The sequence below is a fragment of the Hibiscus syriacus genome, unplaced genomic scaffold (genome assembly GCF_006381635.1).
Source record: "Hibiscus syriacus cultivar Baekdansim isolate YM2019G1 unplaced genomic scaffold, ASM638163v2 tig00012409_pilon, whole genome shotgun sequence".
NCBI lineage: Eukaryota > Viridiplantae > Streptophyta > Magnoliopsida > Malvales > Malvaceae > Hibiscus > Hibiscus syriacus.
The window spans coordinates 1-23,643 of record NW_024062274.1 but is presented as its reverse complement, the minus strand read 5'-3'; the positions used below and the strand labels follow the sequence as shown (position 1 = coordinate 23,643).

Sequence of the window (23,643 nt, the reverse complement as noted above, 5' to 3'; positions counted from 1 at the left end):
CACTGTATAATTTAATATTTTATATACTCTTATTAGATATGATCGTGTTAATTTGACATTAGTTTATAATAAACTAAGTAGTCTCAATGATAAAATAAATAAATATAATTTTTATATGATTTAGATTCGAATAATTATATCTATAGGATATATATTCCGCAATGAATAATAAAAAATCTAAATAGATATTATATTATAATCACATCAAACTATTAAAGAAATTTATATTAATCATATGATAGTACCTTTATCTTCTTATATTTTCATAAAAAAGTTTAACAAAATATTTAACAATTATTACTTGAGTTTCTAACGTATTATTAAGGCTTTTACAAACTATGCATGTGAAGAAAATATTTTTAAAATAGTTTATGTAAAATATTTATAAAAATAGTTTAAACACAAAATTAACCATTAATGTTTTACATTTTTTTTAATTGTTTCCAACTACACTCGTATTGTTTAAATTTTTTAAAATTAAATATCTTTATAACGATCGTTATAAATTAAATGTATCACACAAACTGTATGATAATGAGAACAAATTACTGGTCATTGCGAAAAACTGATACTAAGAGACACGGCAAATCTGTCCAATTAATATTTTGGGGGAAAAATTACCCCATATAAGAGGTTGAAAAAAAAATTCTTCTAAGATTATTACTACAGTACATTATGAAAGATGCATGCATTATTCAACGACATTTGCTTATCCGATATCTTTAGATGTTCGAACTGAAATAAATAAGTACATCTCTAATGTGTGGTATATTGTCACATAAATAGTGCAAGTGTATACATTGTTGAAGTAATAAAGAGCGCTGATATACAAGTATCGATCCCAGTACTAAAAGAAATACTATTGCAACCGAGTAAGTACAAATGTAGATTAATGCTATGAAAACTGCGAGAGCAATAAACATAAAATGGATGCAATAGGAATACAACCACAGAATCAGATCTAAGCGATTGAGGCAACATATGTATCTAGCAAGCATTGTTAGGAAATTTTACCTCTCAATAGCTGAATCACTCGGATAACGCAAGACATCATTATCTTTATAAATCTCGGGATGTATGACCTAAATGATACTAGATTTACAAGGCAACTCGAACTCTCGCCATTACTCTCGTTGTAATCTTGCAACTTAAACTCAACGATGCTCCCACAGCCCCCTCAATATTGTGAATGTTACTCCTAAATATATCTTTGTACTTTTTTATTTATTTATAAATCTAGGGTGATTACAAGTCCATCACATTCATTTTAATGGCTCTGATAACTTTAGTTCCATCTGATGGCAACAACGGGATTAAACAGAAAAGGCAACACCATCCATCACAATTCACAAGCATTGGAACTATTAAGTCCATGCTAACAGTAAATCTCAGTTAGAAAAAGTAGTCTCCAGTTCAAACGTCCCTACTACAATTGCCTCTTTCCGTTCTAAGCAAATTATCAGACAACCATTTACTGTTATGATTTTGATTTTGTCACCACACAAGTTATATCAATATGGCCGGATGAGGTTGACTAGGAACTTCATTACCTTTGTAATGTCACAGCTATTATTTGTCATCGTCCACAAGGTGATGCCTGATAACTTGTCTTTGTTCATCCAACTCGTAAAAGGCTTTAAATTCAGTGCTCGAAAAGAAGGCCTCCAAATTGCTGATTTCATACTCTTCAGCCTGCACATAATGTCATTAAAATCCACTCTTTATCATCATCAGTAAACTAAAACTTCAACTTGTAATACCTTGGCTTGCAAATCTGCTACTTTCACATCAACATAGTTGAGTCTTCGAGCTGATCCAGAAAGTATCTCTTCAAAGCGCAATGCATTGTTCACAAGCTCCCTTAGTAGTGCAAGGAGCAGTCCATGGTAGTCCTTCTTGAAGGTTATGTATTGCCTGAAGCTCTGCAAATTACATTTTGAGTTCTTCTCAGCCTCATTATGACAAGCATATTTCATTTTTTAAGTGATGAAAACAATCAACTTTTGGCCTTCAAAAACCGGAACATATCTAAATATCAATAATTCAACCGCAAGAGCATTACCAAATTTCACTGTTGAATATTTTATTGGCAAAAGCCTGACAGAGAGATGCACATGGATTCCTATTAACTAAATAACGAGGGGAAGTTTAAAAGGTATAACAGAAAGGAAAAGGTAAAACAAACTAAAAACTGCCAAACCATTGGAATAATTAATCAATGTATGTTTCATGCTTGAGATTTGCAAGCCTTGAGAATACCAGATCATAAAAGAAACAAAATACTCTATACTTTCTGAACAAGCTCGCAAGAAATAAAACCATACTGACAGCATTGTAGAATTTTAAAGGTATTTGCACATATGAGAGTTTTTGTAAGAGGAAGTGAAGCTCTGGTTATACCTTTCGTAGGGCCTTTTGTACCCCAAACTTCTGGGTTGAAATGAATGACTCAAGAAGGACTCGTATAGCCATGTCCACATCTTCTTCTGTGATATGCTGCCTAAGGTGCATCCTGGCATGTGCTTCAGACATCCTGATCATCGATTCGATATGCCTCACTGCTATGGGGACGCCTTGTCCACGCTACACAGACAATTAAGAAAACATTGGAACATTGAAGCAAATCACTTTAAAAATCACAAGTAAAACAAGAAAAGGAATCTCACAGATGATTCTTTTCGCAGATCAGCATAAACTTTAGTAAGCTTGGCCATATCCTTTTCATGGAATCTTGGGAATATGTTCAACTTGGCATAGGTTAGATATTTCCTCAGCAATTCTTGAGAAAGAATCTGCAATGTAAACATATTATTTGGAGGATAAGATCTAAAAATTACAAGCAGTTGAAACAGCATAATAGAACAGCCACTATGAACCTTTGAATCAGCTAGTCCAGCAGAGGCTCGAGTCTCCTCTTGGGATTCACTGAAGGCTTTGTCATCCATATTAGCACCCTTAGGTTGTGACCTGAAGTGGCTGTCAACTACAAACTGTGCAAGCATTTCATCTGTTACAGGGTCAACAACATCCTGCAATTGAAACCGGGTACTTTTTAATCCTATTAAGATCTGATAATAGAGCTTTACAATGAAAAATAAATATTAAGCAAAGGGGAATTACCTTAACAACACATAGGATGTCAAAACGAGAGATTATGGGATCTGTCAACTCAACATTTTGAGAAAAAGTTTTTGAGGAATCGTATCTGCAAGCAAGTGTAATAGTTTTATGAACTGATTCGTAACTAAAATATAACAAATCCAGGAATCTAAAAATTAAGAGTTCTATGCCAAGAAGGGGGAGCGGAAAAAACAATAATTAAGAAATAAAACAAGACCAGGCGGTTACATTGAACCAGATTACTATCGAAACTAGAAAACTGGAAACCAAAAAAGCTTATTAAAACCAGTGAAACTGGATTTTGGTTTATTATCAAGTTTGGAAACCAAAAAGTTTCAGCCTTTTAAGCCAAACTTTAGGGCAATTAATTTTCAACCAGTTGAAATAGGAACTGAAAGAGCAATCAGTTCAACCACCAGTTTGGTTTTTTATTCCTCAGGAATAAGAAATGCAAAGCAAATGAATCCAACAAGTGGAGTTAAAATCCAGTTGGCAGGGAACCAGATGACTTATGAAAATGTGGTAACCTCTAAACAATGAAGACACTGACCGAATCATCTCATATATATAAACCATCTATACCTTCCACCAATCGGATTTGCAGCAGCAATAACCGAGCAACGAGCCTGGAGAGAAGTAACTATCCCAGCTTTTGATATGCTAATGCTTTGCTGTTCCATTGCTTCATGGATACTCACCCTGAATACACATATGTTTCAATAATTTTACAGCTCAAGTAATACCCTAAAAGAAGTAAAAGAAATGTGGAAGGTACTTACTGAAGTTATCTAAATTATAGTGCCAAAATTTATGCTAGGCTTCACTTACCTGTCTTGCTCATTCATTTTATCAAACTCGTCAATAAGACAAATCCCTTTGTCAGCTAAAACAAGGGCTCCTCCTTCAAGGGTCCACTCCCTAGTTACCGGATCCTTGTGTACTGCTGCTGTCAGCCCCACAGCAGAAGCACCTTTGCCAGTGGTATAGACAGCCCTCTGCCCCGTCTTTTCAACATACCTTAAAATAAGATACTTAAAATTTTAAACGCATGTTAAAGATATCTGATTCACACCAAAGAACTGAGAGAGCTAAATCATACTTTAGGAATTGTGATTTTGCTGTGCCTGGATCACCTAGAAGTAGTACATTTATATCTCCACGGAGTCGATGTTTCCCTTCTACATTTTTCTCCTGGCCTCCAAACATAGCAAGAGCTATTGCAGTTTTTATGTCTTCATGACCATAGATTGAGGGAGCAATGGACTTTATAATCTAAAAAATGGACCATCAAGCATTCAAATCAGAAATTGACCAAAAGATCACTCCAATATTTGTTACAAAAGAGAATCACAGGTCGGAATAAAAGAAAGTATTATGAATGACAAACCCTTTCTCCTATTTGTGGATCCTTGGCCAACCTCTCGATGTCTTCCTTGTCTTCCTGAGTGAGTTTGTAGGCAGAAAAGAGATCTTGTTTCTTTGTAACATAGTTTGCCTCAACCACGGTTGCAAAAACGGGAAACCCATTTTTAGTGTTCAATGACATATCAAAATTATTTGTGTAAATGCCTGTGACTTCCTGAAAAAATAACATGGAATGCAAAACAAAAATCAGTGTTCCTGACAGTTGAAATAAGTATGAATTAAATATAAGAAGAGTATCCTACAATCTCTTCCCCTGGACGGGCACAGTCAATTAGATCATTAAGCAATATTACTTCCTTGTATCTTGGAAGCCTTCCAGCAGGCACAGTTCCTGGGCTTTCCTGGAGTGTGAGCTTCTGGTAGTTCCTGTATACCGTCTACAACAAGGCAAGGCAGAACATATAATGAAAAACAAAATCTCAAATCATAACTATAATTAGATGTTGATTGAGACAATAAATTTATTAAAAAAAACACAGCTAGGACTAATACAAACTTATTTGCAGTTTAACTGGAGCTGTTTTGATTCTTAATAACAAACAGAAGCTCAAAAACAAGATCCAACTTATAATCCTTTCTTGCCTACAAAAAATGTGTCAGGTACAGGCGCACAGAGAGCAATAACTTTACCTGCTCAATGTTGACAGTGAAGGGCCCCTTTGATTGGCATTCAGGACAGGAACCAACCTTAACCTCTGAATATGAATTTTGAAAGAACGGTCCCAAAATTGCTCCACACTTGTTACAATCGTATTTTACCTGTTGCAACTGGGGAAAGACCCCAGAGCGTCTAGTCACAACACCCCCAATACGAACCATGGTGTTCAAATGGATTTGCCTGAAAACGACCAAATACAAAGATAAAAATGAAACTATCGAAAAAGGAAAATTAGCAAACGGTGATACATACCGAATATTCTATATTACCTGATATCCCGAATTTGATCATAAATTGGAAGGTTTGTAATGCGGATATATATCTTTTGGCGGATGTTTCTGTAGTTTGGATGCAAATCAAAGACCACCCTTTGGGCAACATCTTCCATAACTTCTAGGACCGATTGAGGGGCATCAGCCAGCCAGATAGCAATATTAGGATGAACAGAAATGAACTGCTTGTAATCAACCTCCAAGCTGCACTTGTTAGCTGCAAAATGGAACAATTAATAGCACAAACAGAATATGAAATTGCCGCTTATAATATTTATCAAACATATTCTGTGCTTCTAGGCTTTAAGAAACCTAAAACCAAGGACGAATAGACGCTTTACCTGACACCATCTCATTTATGAGGCGTACATATTCAATGTCCCCATGTTGATTTTTTGGGTTCACGTATGTAATTATGAAATCCCTAAACTTCTTGAAAATGAAGCGACGCACTTCATCTCTAGTGACCCACTCTCTCAATGTTCCTTGGACACGGTACATCTCAAACTCGCCTTGATCATCATCATCATCCTGAAAACAATGAGGGTTAGAAGCAATTTGAAATGCCAACTTAACTGAAGTACAGAAGAGGTCTGAACTCTGAACCTCATAAGGGTAATCATCAGTTCGGTCGGTCATTGGTACATCGTCCCTTGAGTGGCCTTGCTGTGACCTTCCCGGTGAACTCTGCATCCCATCAGTGTCATCGTAGCTTCTTGGGGTAGTCGGAGGTCTGAAATCCGCTCTTGGTCGCTTAGAAGGCCTATAATTGTCATCATCTGTGTCTGCAAGCATCATTTCAACTCCGCATATTAACCACTTCATGTACAAGCACAACAAAAGAAAAAATTGAACCAGATTCAAAAAATGGCAAGCTATGGAGCAATTTATCGACCCTGGTCATGGAGAAGCTGAGGAAGCTTGCGATTTGTGAGGCGGGCATCACGAGTATCAAGCTCTAACTCGGCAGCCCTGCGATCCTGCATGATCTGATCCAGATCTCTCTCATCCTCCATCGATTCATCCAACCCCACTGACTCGTACTGGTCGTGCGCGTCCATCCTCCTATAATCATCCATGAAATTATCGTTGTACAGATCTTCTCCATCGTCTTCCTCTTCGTCCACCACATCCACCTCGTCTCTTATTATCTCGGGATCCACTGCTGCCTCTTCCTCGTCCGATGAGTGGCTGCTGTCAGCGGGCAACTGATCCGTGTTAAACCCTGCAGATGTCGGCGATTCTGGCGTCGACGGAAACGGATTCCCCGAATCTTCTCCAGCCATTTGCAATCGTATTCTCTTCGGTCACTCAATCTAGCAGAACCCAAATCAGAAAAACGGTAGAATTTTACTTAGGGTTCCCAAATAAATGATAAAACCCGTCTTTTTGGCGAGACGTTTTGGCGGCAAAATGCTGTACACCTCACCTTAAGGTATGTCCTTTTTGGCGCGAAGTTTGGGTACGGAGTTCGACCGATTCACAAGCTTATTCTATTGGGTAAACTACACATTTAGTATATAAACTATCACATTTATTCCGTTTTAGTATAAAAACATTATTCTTTTCATAATTATACCTATGAGTATTTAGTTTAGGTTTTAATTTTATATCTCGTTGTTAAAAATTTAATGGTACCAATGACATGGAATTAGCATTACAAGACACATATAATATCAAAAAAGGGAAAATAATTTCATGTCGTCACTATCACTAAGTTTTTACAATGGGATACCAAATTAAAACATAAATTAAATATTATGTATGATTTTGAAATAAATATAGTTTAGGTAGTAAAATAAAAATTGCAGTAGTTTAGATACTAAACATGTAATTTACCCAATTCAATTTAAGATAAAATGATATTGAGATCACTTATATTTTATTTAAATAATCATTTTTATTTTTAAAATTTTAAATTTAATAATATATTCATTAAGTTTATTAAATTATTACAAATTAGTCATTTTGATATTGTAAAAATTATAAATTTTGATAAATTTAAGTAATTGTTTTATAGCAGTCAAAAACAATGTAGGCTTTTTATAATTTTTAAAAATTTAATGATTAAAATAGTTATTTAAGCATAATTCAATGACTTTTAATGTATTTTACCCTTCGCTTTAAAATTATGTCAATTTTTTAAGGTAAACTACATTTCAGGCCACTCCATTATTAGTCAAGTTACAAACATGTCATATTTTTCTTTTATAAATCTTCATTATAATTTAAATAAATAAATAAAACATCATAGTAGTCTATAGCACCCAATAGGGAAAGACACATACGAACACGATATTTAAATTCATTGTAAGATAGTCTTTCCTCAATCGACAATAGAACTAGTATCAACATCTGACACATATTCTACATCAAAAATCTTTTGAAGTAAGAAGATTGATAGCTTTCTCATTTTATATTAGTTTTTAAATCTTAGCTCACTGGAGTATTAGTCGATTACCTATACAAACAACATGGGAATTTTTACCTTAGATGCGTAAATCAAAGTAGTGTGATATCAATTACCGATTTACGTTTATTGATTACCGTTCTTTCAAAAATCAAAGTTTATTACCGATTTACAATGTGTGCAGAATAAGATATCACTGAGGGTTTGGTATCGATAAGGGGTAGTGTAAGGCTTAGATGCACAAATAAAAGTGGTTATTGTACAGTTAAGGGGTGCAGTGGTGTACGATCGTCAATGGAATGAATTTTTTGAGTTATGATAATAGATCAACGAGGAGGACGATCTGAATAATAATGGAGGCATTGCAATCACAATGGCAATGGTTTCAGGCTTGAAAGTGAAGATGCTAGTGTGCACTATACATTTAGGGGTGCAACCGAATTATCCATGTATCAAAGAAGAAGAGTAAGAAAAATATATAGGTAATAAGATACAAAAGATCTCATATACATTGTGTTAATCGAATCAATCAAGATCATTGTAACTTAGATTCTAACATAATTTATGTTATCATCTTGCCACGGTAAAAGCGACCCCTGAATTATTGTATCGACGTTGGTTGTTGTTGTGAAATCCTAAAATGGTTTCATTCCATACAAAAATGACATGCGAAACAAAAAGCGATTTTGAAATTTTACAAGTAGGATAAATCTTATAAAAATATGTCAAATTAGCTAAATATTACGTAGAAATACATCTCTGGAACAAGAGTTTAGCTGGAAACTTGTCGGGTACCTCCTACAATGATCGTGTGATTGAAAGAGCGCGTTAATTCTATAGTCTTATAGATATTTCCACGATGTGCTAATGATTTCCGATTCTGCAATCTAATCGTCCAAATTGATGGCATCTAGGTGTATGACAAATGCACACTAACATTGTTATGGTATGGGTAGTTATGCAAGACGAAAACTAAATCATTCTTCCGATTTTATTTATCATTGTCGGGAAGGAAGATATTGGCTCTTAGGGATTTTTCGTCAAAAATGTATGCTTAATATTTGATTAAGAAACTAAATTAAAGCAGCAATTGATCACATGGGTATCATGCGACAAGCTTCACATTGTTATTGGTTATTACCCGTTTATTTTTTATTTAAAAAAACTCAAATTAAGCCCGCATCCGTTAAAGGGAAGAAGATGAAAAACACAGGGAGAAATGTAACTTTACCTCATTTTTAATTTTAATATTCAGTGTTGCAACGAAACAAAGTTTTTAAAAAATTGTTTCAGCCATTTTCATTTTCAGATGTTAAACCGAAGACTCCATCGCAGGTGCAGTTCCCAGTTTTGTCCTGAAAGGTACCATCGCTGCCTGTTTATTTGCATTGCAATTATCGCTCTGTTTGTTCCATTTTGTTTTCCTCTTCCCTTAAACCGACAATCCTTTTGAAAAACCCCACAAATATTCCAGCCCTCTGTTTGTTCGGATTTTGCATTGCAAGCGTTTGATGATGAAAAATAAGAACACAAAAGGAGGTAGCCGTTTCGCCATTTCTTCAGCTTTATTCAATTCTCTTTTAATTTTTGCATTCTCAATCCAAATTTTCTGATCTGAATTGGCTCCTTTATTCGTAATTCCTTTCTGGGTATTTCGGGGTTTTCTTTATTTAGTGCTGGCTTTATCCTTCACTTCTGCTTTACTTTGCAATCTGATATTTTGTGTTGCTTTTGGGTAAGTTTTGCTTAAAGCTAATTTGCTGGTACTTCCTTTTCCTTTTTAGTGTGTTTTTCTGTTATTTGTTTTGGTTGAGCTGCTTGGTATATCGACTTTACTTCCGATGTTGGGAGCTATTTTTAATTCAAATTTGCAACTAAACTTTTTTTGTTCATCCAACTAAATGTTACTCTTGGCCAAAATTACCCCTTTTATTATCTATTTGGCGTGATCATCACGTTTTTAATGTAATTTGTTTAGAAATTCACCATATATAGATGTTGTTGCAATCTGATTCCTTCAGTCATGAATGCTTTAACCAACTATAAATGCGGGTTTCGTAATTAACGTAGCTCTTCTAACTGATGAGCATTTGATCTTTCTTAAACTTCTGAGGTTTACACGTTGATGTTAAGAATTGTGACTGCGTACTTTCCATTCCAGTCCCAGCAAGACAAAATTTGATATGCTTCTCTTTTCATTTTGATTTGTGATAAATTTGAAATATATTGCAATTTCCTCAAGTCTCAAGTTGATATCCATATCCAATTCATGTAGATCTTGATGAAGTTTTCGTAGTTATTGGGCTTAACATGTCATTGGACTAGCGATTTGGGTTAGCTTATTATATGATGCATAGAAACAAGCTCAGATAAGTTGGGCTCACTGAATGGCTGATGATTTAGGTTCATATACAGGTCACTGGGCTCAAGCAAACTGGACTAAGTATCAGGGTAATCAAGTGAGCTGGTAATAGGCCCGCATGATTAGCGTTTGCAACTCTGGCTAAGTCTAGGGTATGGTAGAAGGCAGAGGTGGCGATGGCGAAGCGGATCGCACTGGCCAGTGAAGTGCACGACGGTAGGGAAAAAGAAAACAAAGAATGGAATGGAGAATATCGGGTTATTAGGGCCTCTATGATGATTCTCACGATGCCAATAAGACTTGTCATTGGAGGCAATAAAAAAAAATCTAAAATATATAGAAATTTAAAATTTGTAGGGGCATCCACCCACTTCTCTATCCATCCTCCCTCATTGATTATATCAGCGAGATGAGAGCAACGATTTTATTCCAAACCTTAGCATAAGCCAACTTAGAATGGGGTATACTGTATACAAATTAGGATGATGAAAACTAATCACTTAGTTTTAACACTAAGAAGTTTAACTTTATACAATATTAGCATTGTATGCCTTATCAATTTAAATGTGAGAATTTTTAACAGCCAATTCTATTCTCTCATGATGCTTTGCATTTTATAGTTTACTATTTAAGGGTAGAAAAACTAAATTTGTATATCCATTTTGTTGAAAATTTTAGATTCTTATTTTTAAATTTTAAAGTTCGTCACTGCATATAATAATACTTTGTTCGGAATGAATAGCAAGAGAGGTATCTCTACTAGCCCAAGCATGTACTTTGTAAACATAGAATTTGTTTGTTATGTCTTGACTATCATTAATCTGCTCCAACGTAATGACGTGCAAAATATTATGATATTTTAAAGTTGTGCTTATTAGATGCATATAAATAGATGATTCATAGTGCTTTCCAAATCACTCTTTTCTTTGCAAACAATTCAATCTTCTATAACAAAAGTGAGAGTAAGAGAATTTATTGATTTTACTTGTCAACTAAAATTCAAATTTCGTTGTATCCCGAGAGGACCTTTGTCTTTAACCCTCTAGCAGCTTTGTGTGGAGGCAAATAGTCCTCTTTGAAAAATGTCATATGCGACCTGAAGTTTTCTTTATAATTCTATATAGTCTCTGATTCTACCGTCTTCATCTAATTTACCAACAACAATTTCTTTCAATTTGGAATTACAAGCATAATCCTGCCAGCTTTACATGAAAGCCAAATATGCACTTTATAATCTTTTAGCAGAATGCAAAGCTGAGGAGCAGTCTTAATCATATCTACTCCACCCAATAAAAATGACTAAAGGATGTTACCGTCTTACTGAAATTAGCAACACAAAAGCTTGTACAAAGTAAAAAGATATTTTGAAGATTACAACTGAAAAGTAGAAGAACGAATCTTCTGTGCCACAAAAGCAGCTGGAGCAGGAAAGCATGGTCTTGTTCCATTTTTGATGGTTTAAGTCTCCCCTCCCAAAGAAAGGGAATGAACAGATGATCCAGCACTAAAATCAAAATTTGCTCATAAAGAAAGAAGAAATAAATTATATTAACATGAGAACTTGCCTAATATGTGGCCGAGCTTTACAAATAGTAAGCAAGGTATTGTTGCTTTTGCGAATAGCTGCTAACCAGTACTCAAAGTGGGCAAGGCATTTTTATAAAAGTCCAAAAATAAAAGATCCTCATGGGATCGGAGGGAAGTAGAGTGATGAAATTACGACCAATTTCTTCTCTCTGTTTGGACAAGATTGAGGCTTTTCAGTTAAGATGGAGATATTATAGGGGGTATCTTTATAAATATCTAGTAAAAAAAAGACCCGCCTGTGATCGGGATATTGAACCCGACGTGAATCGAACACGCAACCTTCTGATCTGGAGTCAGACGCGCTACCATTGCGCCACGGATCCGGCGGTGCTCTTATTCTATACATTAAATAATAATACCAATTTGTTTTCTTGTAATATTTGGTTCTTTAAATAGGAACGAGCGTTATTTATTTATAATTGAGTTCATCTACGTTTTACCAATAAGCTGACGTTATTCAAAATAAATTAACTTAACCAATTAATAAATATATAATTAGGAAAACATTGTAAGTTACTCGCAACTCACATCAATACACAAATCTAATCATATTTAAAATAATTTTGAAGTGTCACTTTATATACTAACTTATTATAAAATGTGTAAAGATTTACGAGTAATCCTTAGAATCTTTCAAAGTATGATTAAATGTGTATTGATACAAAAAATTACTATGTTTCATAATTATATTTAACTAGAAAATTTGTAAGTCTTAACTAATCCAGTAAGAATATTTTGTATAAGCATTGATGATATGATTATATATATATATATATTGTAACATCCCAAACTACGGGTTAGTGACTAAATTGTAAAATTTCATAATCTGGTGATTAAAGTATAATATTGAATAGTTTAATGATTTATTTGGAAATTTTTCCTGAAAGTTGTTAGTAATTATTAAAGGAGTTAAGGGGCAAAATGGTCATTTGACATGAAAGATTTTTATTTCCCTTATAAGATAAGGGAGACACGTGGAATCCATTTTGATTCCACGCAATTCTTTCATCATCATCTTCTTCTTCTTCTTCATACGAGAGAAAGGGAGCCAAGCTTGCACATGTAAGTTTTCTAATTAGTTGATTATTTATTGAATTAAAGTTTGGGTTTTGATCATTAGATGATAACTAAGCTTAAGGAAAGCTCAAGTTATCTTAAAATCAAAAGATAAAGGAGATAGGTAAGATTAAAGATTTGGAGTTATTGAGTGAAATTTGGAAATATAATTTATGATAAGAATTGAAAGTTGGATTTGACTTGTAATCAACCTAATTAATGAATATGGAGTATTAGAATTAGATTTAAAACATGTTTAAAATTGGGTATGATTCTTAAAGTTCATAAAGATGAGAGGATATTAAGGTTAAAGATGAGATAAATGGATATAAATGAGTTTAAGCATGTATATGTAAGTTAAGAACATGAAAGGGGAGGAATTTTAATGAAAAGTTGTGGAATTTTCGGGTGAAACCAGTTTATTAATTGATAGGTGCATCGGTACACTATGAATAGGTACCGATGCACTAAGACAAATTTTGAAGGTGCATCGATACATTAAGGAGTGCATCGATGCATGAAAAATTCGAAGCTATTTTGGGTATCGATGCACCCATAGTGCATCGGTACACCCCTAAAGAAAATGGAATTTTGGTTCATTAAACTAGCTTAAGTTATTAACATCAAGTTATAAGGTTTAGACTTCTGATAATCGTCTCGAAAATTATGTTTATGTAGATATTGAGCCTAAACAAGTTCTGGAACAATCAAAGAATTAGGATAGAATAAAAGCAAGGCTAAGGTGAGTGCAATTTAATTGTACTTGTGTTATTGATCAAACATTGGCTTGCGATGAGCCAGTGACGGAGTTACTATAATAAGAAGTGACTCCTAAAATGTTATATGATTGATGTGATTCTTATGTGTGCATGAGTACATGAAAATATATATATGTTATTATATGTGACATGACCTATATGATTACATGAATATGCAATATGTGATATATGAACATAAGAGATTAAGTGAATGAACATAGATGACATATATATGATGATATAAGAGTAAGATACGAATTAAATGATATGAGTTATATGGGAAACATATGTGAAAAAGATATGATGTATATATATGTTTATGTGATTACATGCAAAAGTTATATGAACTATGTGACATATGAATACGTGGCAATCGGATATGAGAATATACGAGAAAATCATATGATATAAGATCAATGATTACACATACATGTGGTACATGGCAGAAGAGAATAAACATGTGATCATATGAAATGTGATAAAGAGCTATGTGAAAGAATGATGTGGTATGAATGTGTGAATATGTAAAGTGATAAGTATAAAAATAATGTCAATGTTATGTGATATGAGAGCTAGAGGTATAGTTGGCATGCCAAGAGTCGAGGGTCGACGCAGTCATTCGGGACATATACAGAAGTCCTTCAGGACAAATACATAGGTCTTTCGGGACAAAGTTCACATGCCCCTAGTGGGACCCTATACGAAATGTGGTGACAACATAAGTGCACAACCTCAATGTACTCGAATACCTTAAGTTCTCAGTAATGTACATGGGCCTATAAAAGATATCAAAAGTATTTACAATATTTATATGTGATGGGTGTATTCCTAATTGAAATGTATTTGTTATATGAGATAATATGTGTTGGTATATGATATGAGATTGGTAATTGTTTATGCATTGGTGTGATTTAGAGTTTATATTATATGCTGATATGGTATAAAAATAAATTAGTGATGATAAAATGAGAAATGATAAGCATGTTAATGATGTTATGTTACATAATATGTGCATGTATGTATATGCTACATAGAAGAATATATCCTTTGGTATGATAAGGTAGTATCAAATGTTCATGCATTGTAGAAGTTACAGTTAGCATATAATTATGTTTTATATGCCTCACTATGTCAACGACTTAGTGTGCGATTGTTTCATACATAAGTTTCGAGAAGAGGAAGATCGATAAAAGTTATGCAAGACAGGTCAGTTTCTCCTTTCCAAAAATCAGATCAGAAACAGATTGAATAGTATGTATTTTGTAATACTGATATTGGTTGGCATGTATATAAAGATTTGACTCTGATATATTCTAAATCGGTTTTGTAAAATCATATGATTGAGTTTTGTAATGTTTTAAACGTATATATGTAAATGGAAATTTTATACTGATGAAAGCTTAAATTTTTATGAGTTTTATACATGTTTTGCCGAAGTTACTGTAGCAGTGCATCGATACACAATTTATATTCGATGTGTTTTGTGCATCGGTACATTGTTCATGACAATGTTCATACGAATAGTACTGTTCATGAAAACGTATTTTTTTCAAATTTGTTATAATGAAACATAATTCCACAGTATATGATCGTATTTTATTAATAAAAGTCCAAATGTTTGGTTATTTTGTAAGGAAATTATTTTGAAAAGTCAATATGACATCTCAGACTCGTTTCCAGGTCGGGTACAGGTTGGGTGTTACATATATCTTTCTAAAAATATTTTTAATAATTTATAAGTTATCATTGTATATCTTATGATATATTTATTTATTTTAAAATTTTTAATAGTATTTTAATATATATATATATATAGTAATTTTTTTTATTTTTAATATTGATTTTTTAATATTTGCATATTTTATATTTAAATTTTAAAATACTTTTTTTTAAAAAAACAAGCCCTTAAAATTCTATATATAAAAATTAATTTAGCTCTCAAACATGACCGAAAAATCGATTTAGTCTATTTATCATGTCATATGTCACATTATCAGCCAATGTGGACTATTACTTCTATACCGTAAACTACCATGTCCGTATCATAAATTGTCATATCAATACCGTAACAATCAAAGTTAAAAAAATATTGATGAAATGATCACATTACATTTATTTTCTAAGTTAGAATATTACATTTGTATGAGTGAAAATATAATTTGAGGGTCACATCCCCTCCAAAGTAAAAAGCCTTATCTGTTTTTATCTTTTTAATTAGTTTGACTCCTCAACTTTCAATTCGGTATTACTTTATTTTTAGAGAAAATAATTTCAGTGACTGAAAATGCCTTATAATATACGATTTTAACCAACTTTTTTTGGATTTACGAAAATGACCAACAAATTCGCAACACGAACTCTAATTTCGCAACACAGGTTCCAAAATCGCAACGCGAAAATCAAATTCGCAACGCGAAAGTCAAAATCGCAACTCGAAAGTCAAAACAGCAACGCGAAATTCAAAATCGCAATGCAAAAGTAAAATTTGCAACGTGAATAGTTAAATCACAACGATAATATGTAATTCGCAACGCGAATAAGTAAATCGCAATGATAATATGTAAATAACAACACAAATTCTCCAAATTCGCAACTCGAATTTCGTAACGCTAATTACCAATATAGGTAATTAGCGTTGCGAAAACGAAATTCGCGTTGCGATTTTGGAGAATCGCATTGCGAAAATGAAATTCGTTTTGCGATTTTCCAATTTCGCAACGCGAATAGTAATTGGAAAATCGCAACGATAATATGTAAATCGCAACGCAAATTTTCCAAATTCGCAACTCGAATTTCGCAACGCTAATTACCGATATTGGTAATTAGTGTTGCGAAAACGAAATTCGCGTTGCGATTTTGGAGAATCGCATTGCGAATTTTGTTTTCGCAACTTGAATTTCGCAACGCTAATTACCTACTTCGGTAATTAGCGTTGCGAATAGGTAAATCACAACGATCATATGTAAATCGCAACGCGAATTCTCCAAATTCGCAACTTGAATTTCGCAAAGACAATTACCGATATAGGTAATTAGCGTTGCGAAAACGAAATTCGCGTAGCGATTTTCCAAATTCGCAACGTGAATAGTTAAATTGCAACGATAATATGTAAATCACAACGCGAATTCTCCAAATTCGCAACTCGAATTTCTCAACGCTAATTACCGATATAGGTAATTAGCGTTGCGGAAATGAAATTCACATTGCGATTTTGAAGAATCGCGTTGCGAAAACGAAAATCGCGTTGCGATAGTACTGTTTACCTATATCGGTAATTAGCGTTGCGAATTTGACTTCTGTGTTGCGATTTACATATTCACGTGATTTACTTATTCGCGTTGCGATTTTGAAACATGTGTTGCGAAATTGGAGTTCGCGTTGCGAATTTGAGATCGCGTTACGAATTTGTTGGTCATTTTCGCAAATCCAAAAAAATTGGTTAAAATCGTATATGATAAGGCATTTTCGGTGACTGAAGTTATTTTCTCTTATTTTTATTATTTTAGATATTAATCTTTGATAAAAGTTTTTTAAAATAATCTAAATTTTTTGGATTAATTAAAAAAATAAGTGACTAATTATATTTTATTCACTTTAGGCGTTTAACTTTTCTGATCAAATTAAGTATCTATCGTTTTTTCTATAACCATTTTAAGATCAATTTTATTGTTCGTTAAAAAATATGTTAACAACTCAAAATATGACATATGATACATTATTTTAAAATTTTTGTTTTTTTTAAAAAAAAATATTATTTTTTAAAAAACATAATATCATTAAAATTTCAAAGAAAACTTCGTCAAATGTCCACCCACTTATGATTGGACCTCTATTATGGATCATTCCTTTATTAGGGATCCAATACTTGAATTATATGGTATATAGTATCCACTACAGGAAGCGGCATGATGAATTTTTAGAATAAAATAAAAGACGTGGACTTAGTGCAGTATTAGAGAAATCATAGGGTTTTATCATAGTTAAGATTATGGGTCTAGTTGGGTTCTCTTGCAAATAATTTACTTAGTTGTTTGTTTTTATTATTTTTTTATTTTGGGTCATATAATAAATGAATAAAAAATAGACAACAAATGGTCGCTATACGTTGAGCTTTGTGAAGTTTAGCGTTTAATATTTCCGTTGGTAGATTAGTAAATTGAACTCGTTTGTTTGGCTTAAATTTAATTTTTAGAAATTGAATTTTGGAAAATGAATTATTGGAATTTAAATTATAGAAAATGAATTACATTTCTAGAAAACGTTTTACGATGTTTGGAAGATGTTGTTTAAACTTTTTTTCACTAGTTGATGAGTTTTTTAAAAATTATTTATTACAAATATTAAATACAATAAATATTATTTATCATAAAACCTAATATTATTATTTTAAAATATTAAAATAATTTATTAATTATTATTATTATTTTTTATAATTTTATAAATAAAATATTAATATTGGTATATTTTATTCAAATAAAAATATTATAAATTATATTAATTATTTATTAAAGTAATAATGTTATATTATATTTTAAAATATTAATTATTATATTTTAAATATATTTATTAAAATATTATTAGATTATTATATTGATATTAAATATATAAATATATTATTCATTATTAATATTTAATAATATTATTTCTATGAAATTACTAATATATAAATTTTATTAATAATTTATTATATATTATTAAAATAAAATATATATATTATCTTATATTATTATAATATAATTGATTATTTTATTATAATATTAAAAATATAATTATATTATTAGAATATTAATAAATATATTTTAAATATTTTAATAATTAATATTTTGATTAAAATGATATTAAAATATTTTATTAATATTAAATTCATAAAATAAAATTATTTTGAGTATTTATTTTTTAAAGTGAAAAATTCAGAAAATAATTTACGAAAAATCAGATCATAAATTATTTTTCAGAAAATACAAAGGAAATTTTGTTGATCAGGAAAATGTTTTACGTTGATCAACTAATTTTCCTCCAATCAAACACTAAAAACATTTTCCTAAAAACAAATTACGTAAAACAAACACGAAAAAATTTTTCGAAAAACAAATTACATGAAACAAACACGAGTTATTCGAGCGAGGATTACCCCACAACAAGATTTTTATAACTCCTAATCGAATAGATGTAATAAGTTGGTGACTAATGTTTGTAGTATAGTCATTTTTATGTATTGCTGTCGTATTCTCTTAACCACCTCTCCGATCTGCTTCGCTTCACACCCCTCTCATCTCTCCCATTTCTTTCCATCCTGTCATTTCTCACTCATTGAATGCTATATTTCTATCTAACTTTGCCTTCATCCGAAAGCTAAGTAAGATCTTCCTTCTTCTTCGTTCTCTTCAATTCATCCACGATTGTTGAAATTCTTTATTCTGTGAATCCGGGTTGTTTTTCTTGAGATTTGGGAAAAACCCACTTTGTTTTATTTGCCACTGCTGGGAAATGGGTTGTCATGTAGACGATAGATTTGCCTGAATTTTTGTAAAAGCTGTAATTTGAATGTTAGATATGTATAGGTGTGTTGGTTTCTTTGTACTTGAATGTTTTACTTTGACGTGGTGTCTTGCTCTACTGTGAAACTCTTGTACTTACGTGGGCTGAATGGGCGAACATTGATCTGAACTGGTGGTGAAATTTTGTGAATCGTTAGTCTGGTACTTGTATTGGATCGATTCTATAATGTTGGAGTGTTTATAGAGAAAAGGGCTATTGAAGATCTTCAAGTTATAAACTTTTCATTGTTTTTGGTTGGGAGATTGTTGAATGTTGGTAAGCCAAGATGGTAAAAGAAAATTGCCTAGTTTCAAGAATGGTTCTTTGAATATACTGGCATTATGAATTGATTGAGATGGTGAATAACTTGAGTAGTACATCATTTAACCGAAGGGCATTGAATGCTGAAGGCCCCAGAATTTTGAATGTTTCAAGCCCCAAAGCTTTGAATGTTCTAAGCACTAAACCTTTGTGTTTCCATAGTCCTAGAATTTATCATAACTCAGGTTGGGTTTCACGCTTGTTTCCTGTCCTTGTTCTCGTTGGGGCTTTGCTTTCATTTATTATACTACTTAATGGAGGTATATATATGTTCTCCCTAGTCTGACTCGAGCATTTCATGGATATGGTGTGTTAAAATTCAATGATTCAAGAAATGTTGTGATTTTTTTGATGGAAGCTGGATTATAGATGACTATTACCCCTTATACAATGCTTCAGATTGTCCATTTGTGGAACAAGGATTCAATTGCTTGGGAAATGGAAGGAAAGATAAAGATTATCTTAAATGGAGATGGAAACCAAAGATTGTGATATTCGAAGGTTTAACGTTCGCAATGTTCTGGAAATGCTTCGAGATAAGAGGATTGTTTTTGTTGGAGATTCTATGAGTAGAACGCAGTGGGAATCATTGATATGCTTGCTCATGACCGGAGTAGAAGATAAGAAGAGTGTTTATGAAGTTAATGGCAATAGGATAACAAAACGTATCAGATTTCTTGGTGTTCGGTTTGCTTCCTTCAACTTTACCATTGAGTTCTTTCGCTCAGTTTTCTTGGTGCAACATGGTTGGATGCCTAGGCATGCACCAAAGCGTGTTAGATCAACCCTTAAGTTGGATAAACTGGATGATATTAGCAATGAGTGGATTAATGCAGATGTTCTCATATTCAACACTGGACAATGGTGGGTTCCAGGGAAGCTCTTTGAAACGTAAGTTGCCTTCAGTCTATCTATAAACTTATATCATGAAAAATATTTAATTTCATGTTTAATTCTAGAGCAATCTCCTCTAGTATCTGGGTTCTTACGAATAATTTTGGTAGAACTTACAAAACAGTGTCTACTCTCTTTTGCATTATCATTTTCCAAATTTACATAATTTAAGTGGGTAATTGATACTACTTGAACTGGGATTAGTCTACTTCAATTAATAATAGTTTATGGGTTATTAGGTTGCAATGATTCAATTATTTGATAATGTATCTTTTGGCCTCAACTGAAGAGTTTGAGACTGAAGTTTTATAAGATAATAATTAACGAGAATGTTTCATAATTTCTACATGAATTCTTATGGTTCTTATTTTTCAATTTGAATCCCTTCTACTCTTAACTTACAGCTTTTTCCCTTTTTGAAGGTTGGAAACTAATGTATAAAAAATGTTGATTGGAAACTAAGAAATAGTTCATGATTACCTTCATGTATTTTTTTCACCTAAGTTTTCCCCTCTTGCAATTTGTTCAATAAACATTTCTCCTTTTTTACTGCCTCGTCTAGTGTTTCTTCAGTTTGCTTTACGGAATTGATGCTTTACCTTCATAATTTTGACAAACGCAAAGTCGGTATAGTTACTATTGCTGTGTTGATTTGAATGATTAGTTAAATTGATGCTTGAAGCGTACAATTCAAAATATTCTAAACTGAAAGAGGATACTGGTGGGGGCGCACTGGCCTTCTCTGTTGTATGCTAATATTTGTTTGTAAATGTGTTTTTTCTTACCATTTACTATCTATGAACTTACTATGACTAGCTGAAATGACATTTCCTAGATGCTTTTCCATACCCATATAAGAAAATTTCATAAATGTCTTTGTTTGGCAGTGGTTGCTACTTCCAGGTTGGGAACTCAGTAAAGCTTGGAATTTCAATTCCTGCAGCATATAAAACGGCATTAAGTACTTGGGCATCATGGGTTGAGAACACGATTGACGCAAACAGAACACTTGTCTTCTTCCGAACATTCGAGCCATCACACTGGAGGTAACCAATAATACTATGATGCTTCTTCTGTCCTTTTGTTTCTCTTTGATCAAGTATAATTTTGGGGGAAGGGGAATTTGAACTCAGCCCTTTTGAGTTGGAGAACATTTGCACCTATGACTGAGCGGAAGGCTCTGCTGCACCATGATGCTCTTTCAGAAAACACGCCCAAAGTGAACTCCTTTTGGTTGCTAAATTAAATATGTTTTTTGTCCATATTTTGGATTGTTCTCCTTTTATCAGTGGGATGCACACGTACACAAATATTGCAGCCTTTGCTCTTTTCCAGCAAACAACCCTGGATTGGTTTATATGTAAAAGTTGAACAGTTTCACAATTTGATATCTGCTTGACAGTTTCCTAATTATTTTTTCATTATTCATTCTTCTGATAAAAGACTTTTGAGTTATCTATTACAATATTTGCTTATTTGGTTAATTTCCAAATGAAAAATATGTTCGTCAGGCTATAAATCATTACTATTTTTGGTTTCTGCATCAGTGAAAAATCCCGCAGGTTTTGCAACGTGACTCAGAACCCGTTGTCAGAAACCGAAGGGAGGGATCAAAGCATTTTCTCGGAGACTATATTTGAGGTGGTAAAGAATATGACTGTTCCTATAGCCATTCTGCAAGTAACTTCCATGTCAGCCTTCCGGAGAGATGCACATGTGGGTGAGTGGAGTGACAAACCATTGGTACCTGATTGTAGCCATTGGTGTCTTCCTGGCTTACCCGATATCTGGAATGAAATTTTCTTTCGTACTGCTTGCTGATTATGGACTTCCTGCAGTGAATGGAAAGCAATGTGAGTTCAAATCCTTTCTAATTTCACTTCTTCCAGTTGTAATTTATACACTGCTCAGTTGGTATTCATCTTCTAAGATGACTGCAAACTGTTAGAGGCTTTATGAATTGATCATATATTGAATGGCTTGCTTGTGTTACTTTATTACTATATGCTTTATTACTTAGGCTCGGGTGTAAGTGTTGAATATGGGTTAGGAAGGAAAGCATTTATGTGTTTGAGATGATATCCATAATATGAATGAATTCTCTCAATGATTGATTTGCAGTGTCGAATGAGTGGTCGGGTTGGGTTGGTTCAGATTGCATTGGTTCCTGCTGTCCTGGTCATTTTTTCGGTTCTTTTAATCTCTGATTCTAGTCATTTAGGTTTGACTTCGAACGGATTAGATCATTCTCGAGTTCAAGTCATTGACATATAAAGTCAAATCAAGTTGGATCTTGAATGAATTGGTAGATAAGGTCAGATTTTTTTTATCTGTAATTAGGTTAGTCAAAATTGCTATCTTGTCAACTCATAGCTATCTTCCATTTGATTTTCAATATCATAAAAAATATTGATAGAGAATAGCTCACATTTCATATGTTTTTATATGATTAAAAGGATACTCATGGTTAAGAAATAGATCTTCAAAGGTATATAAAGCACATAAACAATTTAAAAAAGAATATTAAATATTAGTAGACTGCTTATGTTTATATTTTAATTACATTAATACTTTTTTAAAATAAAATTATTCTTAATTTGAGTTTGGATTTCTTTTATCAGTTTTTGTCATTTGGGTTTGAAACATTTTAGGTTGAGTCATTTTCTTTCTAGTTCGTTGGATTAGTTGTTTTTGAGTTGATCGGTTCAAAGTTATTGTTTTGTGATCACATTGATTTGATTCTAGTTCAGGTTTGAACAAATTAGGTGAGTTTTTGGTATTTAGATCAGGTTTGACAGCTCTACGGTTGATGCAGATTGGATGAGCAAGTACCACCATGACTGAACTCCCTTCTGCAGGCACCTCTTTGCCGAACTCAACATGAACACAGATTGAACATTCAGATCACATTAAGGAACCAGTATGACAAAGTACCCAAATTTGCTTTTTACAGGGATAAATCAATTCGCAAGAGAGCTAGCTGCTCTATATATATTCATTCATTGTGGCCTTTTTCTTACTTTTTTTAACATTTACAAGATGAAGGTGGTGAGAAAGTGGCCAAAATTGGGGTATTGAGATGTAACAAACAAGTTTGTACCTTTTCTGTTCAAATGTCAAATTTTATGATTCAACACATAAAATAGATGCAAATATTTGCTGTTTCCTGTTCTTTTTAAGATATTTTTGTTAAATCCACGCTCGAACAGTCATCCATTTAAATTATGTTGGTGTTGATCAGA

The 23,643-nt window shown here is 32.8% G+C and overlaps 1 protein-coding gene, 1 non-coding gene and 1 pseudogene across 2 annotated transcripts; 1 reads left to right on the top strand and 2 right to left on the bottom strand.

The window, feature by feature from the left end:
• Nucleotides 1–1,385: 1,385 nt before the first annotated feature.
• Nucleotides 1,386–6,832, bottom strand: LOC120205384 (DNA replication licensing factor MCM2-like). The gene is made up of 16 exons (XM_039205274.1): nt 6,371–6,832; nt 6,082–6,260; nt 5,817–6,006; nt 5,473–5,692; nt 5,176–5,383; nt 4,788–4,922; nt 4,508–4,699; nt 4,220–4,392; nt 3,949–4,137; nt 3,703–3,819; nt 3,121–3,205; nt 2,877–3,029; nt 2,667–2,792; nt 2,401–2,583; nt 1,761–1,922; nt 1,386–1,692 (listed from the first exon to the last, which is right to left on the bottom strand). The coding sequence occupies exons 1-16, from the start codon at nt 6,759–6,761 to the stop codon at nt 1,570–1,572; spliced, it is 2,826 nt and encodes a 941-aa protein (XP_039061205.1). The 5' UTR covers nt 6,762–6,832; the 3' UTR covers nt 1,386–1,569.
• Nucleotides 6,833–12,085: 5,253 nt separating this feature from the next.
• Nucleotides 12,086–12,157, bottom strand: TRNAW-CCA. Its single transcript has one exon. It is a non-coding gene; the product is annotated as a tRNA-Trp (tRNA).
• A 7,230-nt stretch (nt 12,158–19,387) lies between these two features.
• Nucleotides 19,388–23,302, top strand: LOC120205383 (annotated as a pseudogene).
• The last annotated feature ends 341 nt before the right edge of the window (nt 23,303–23,643 follow it).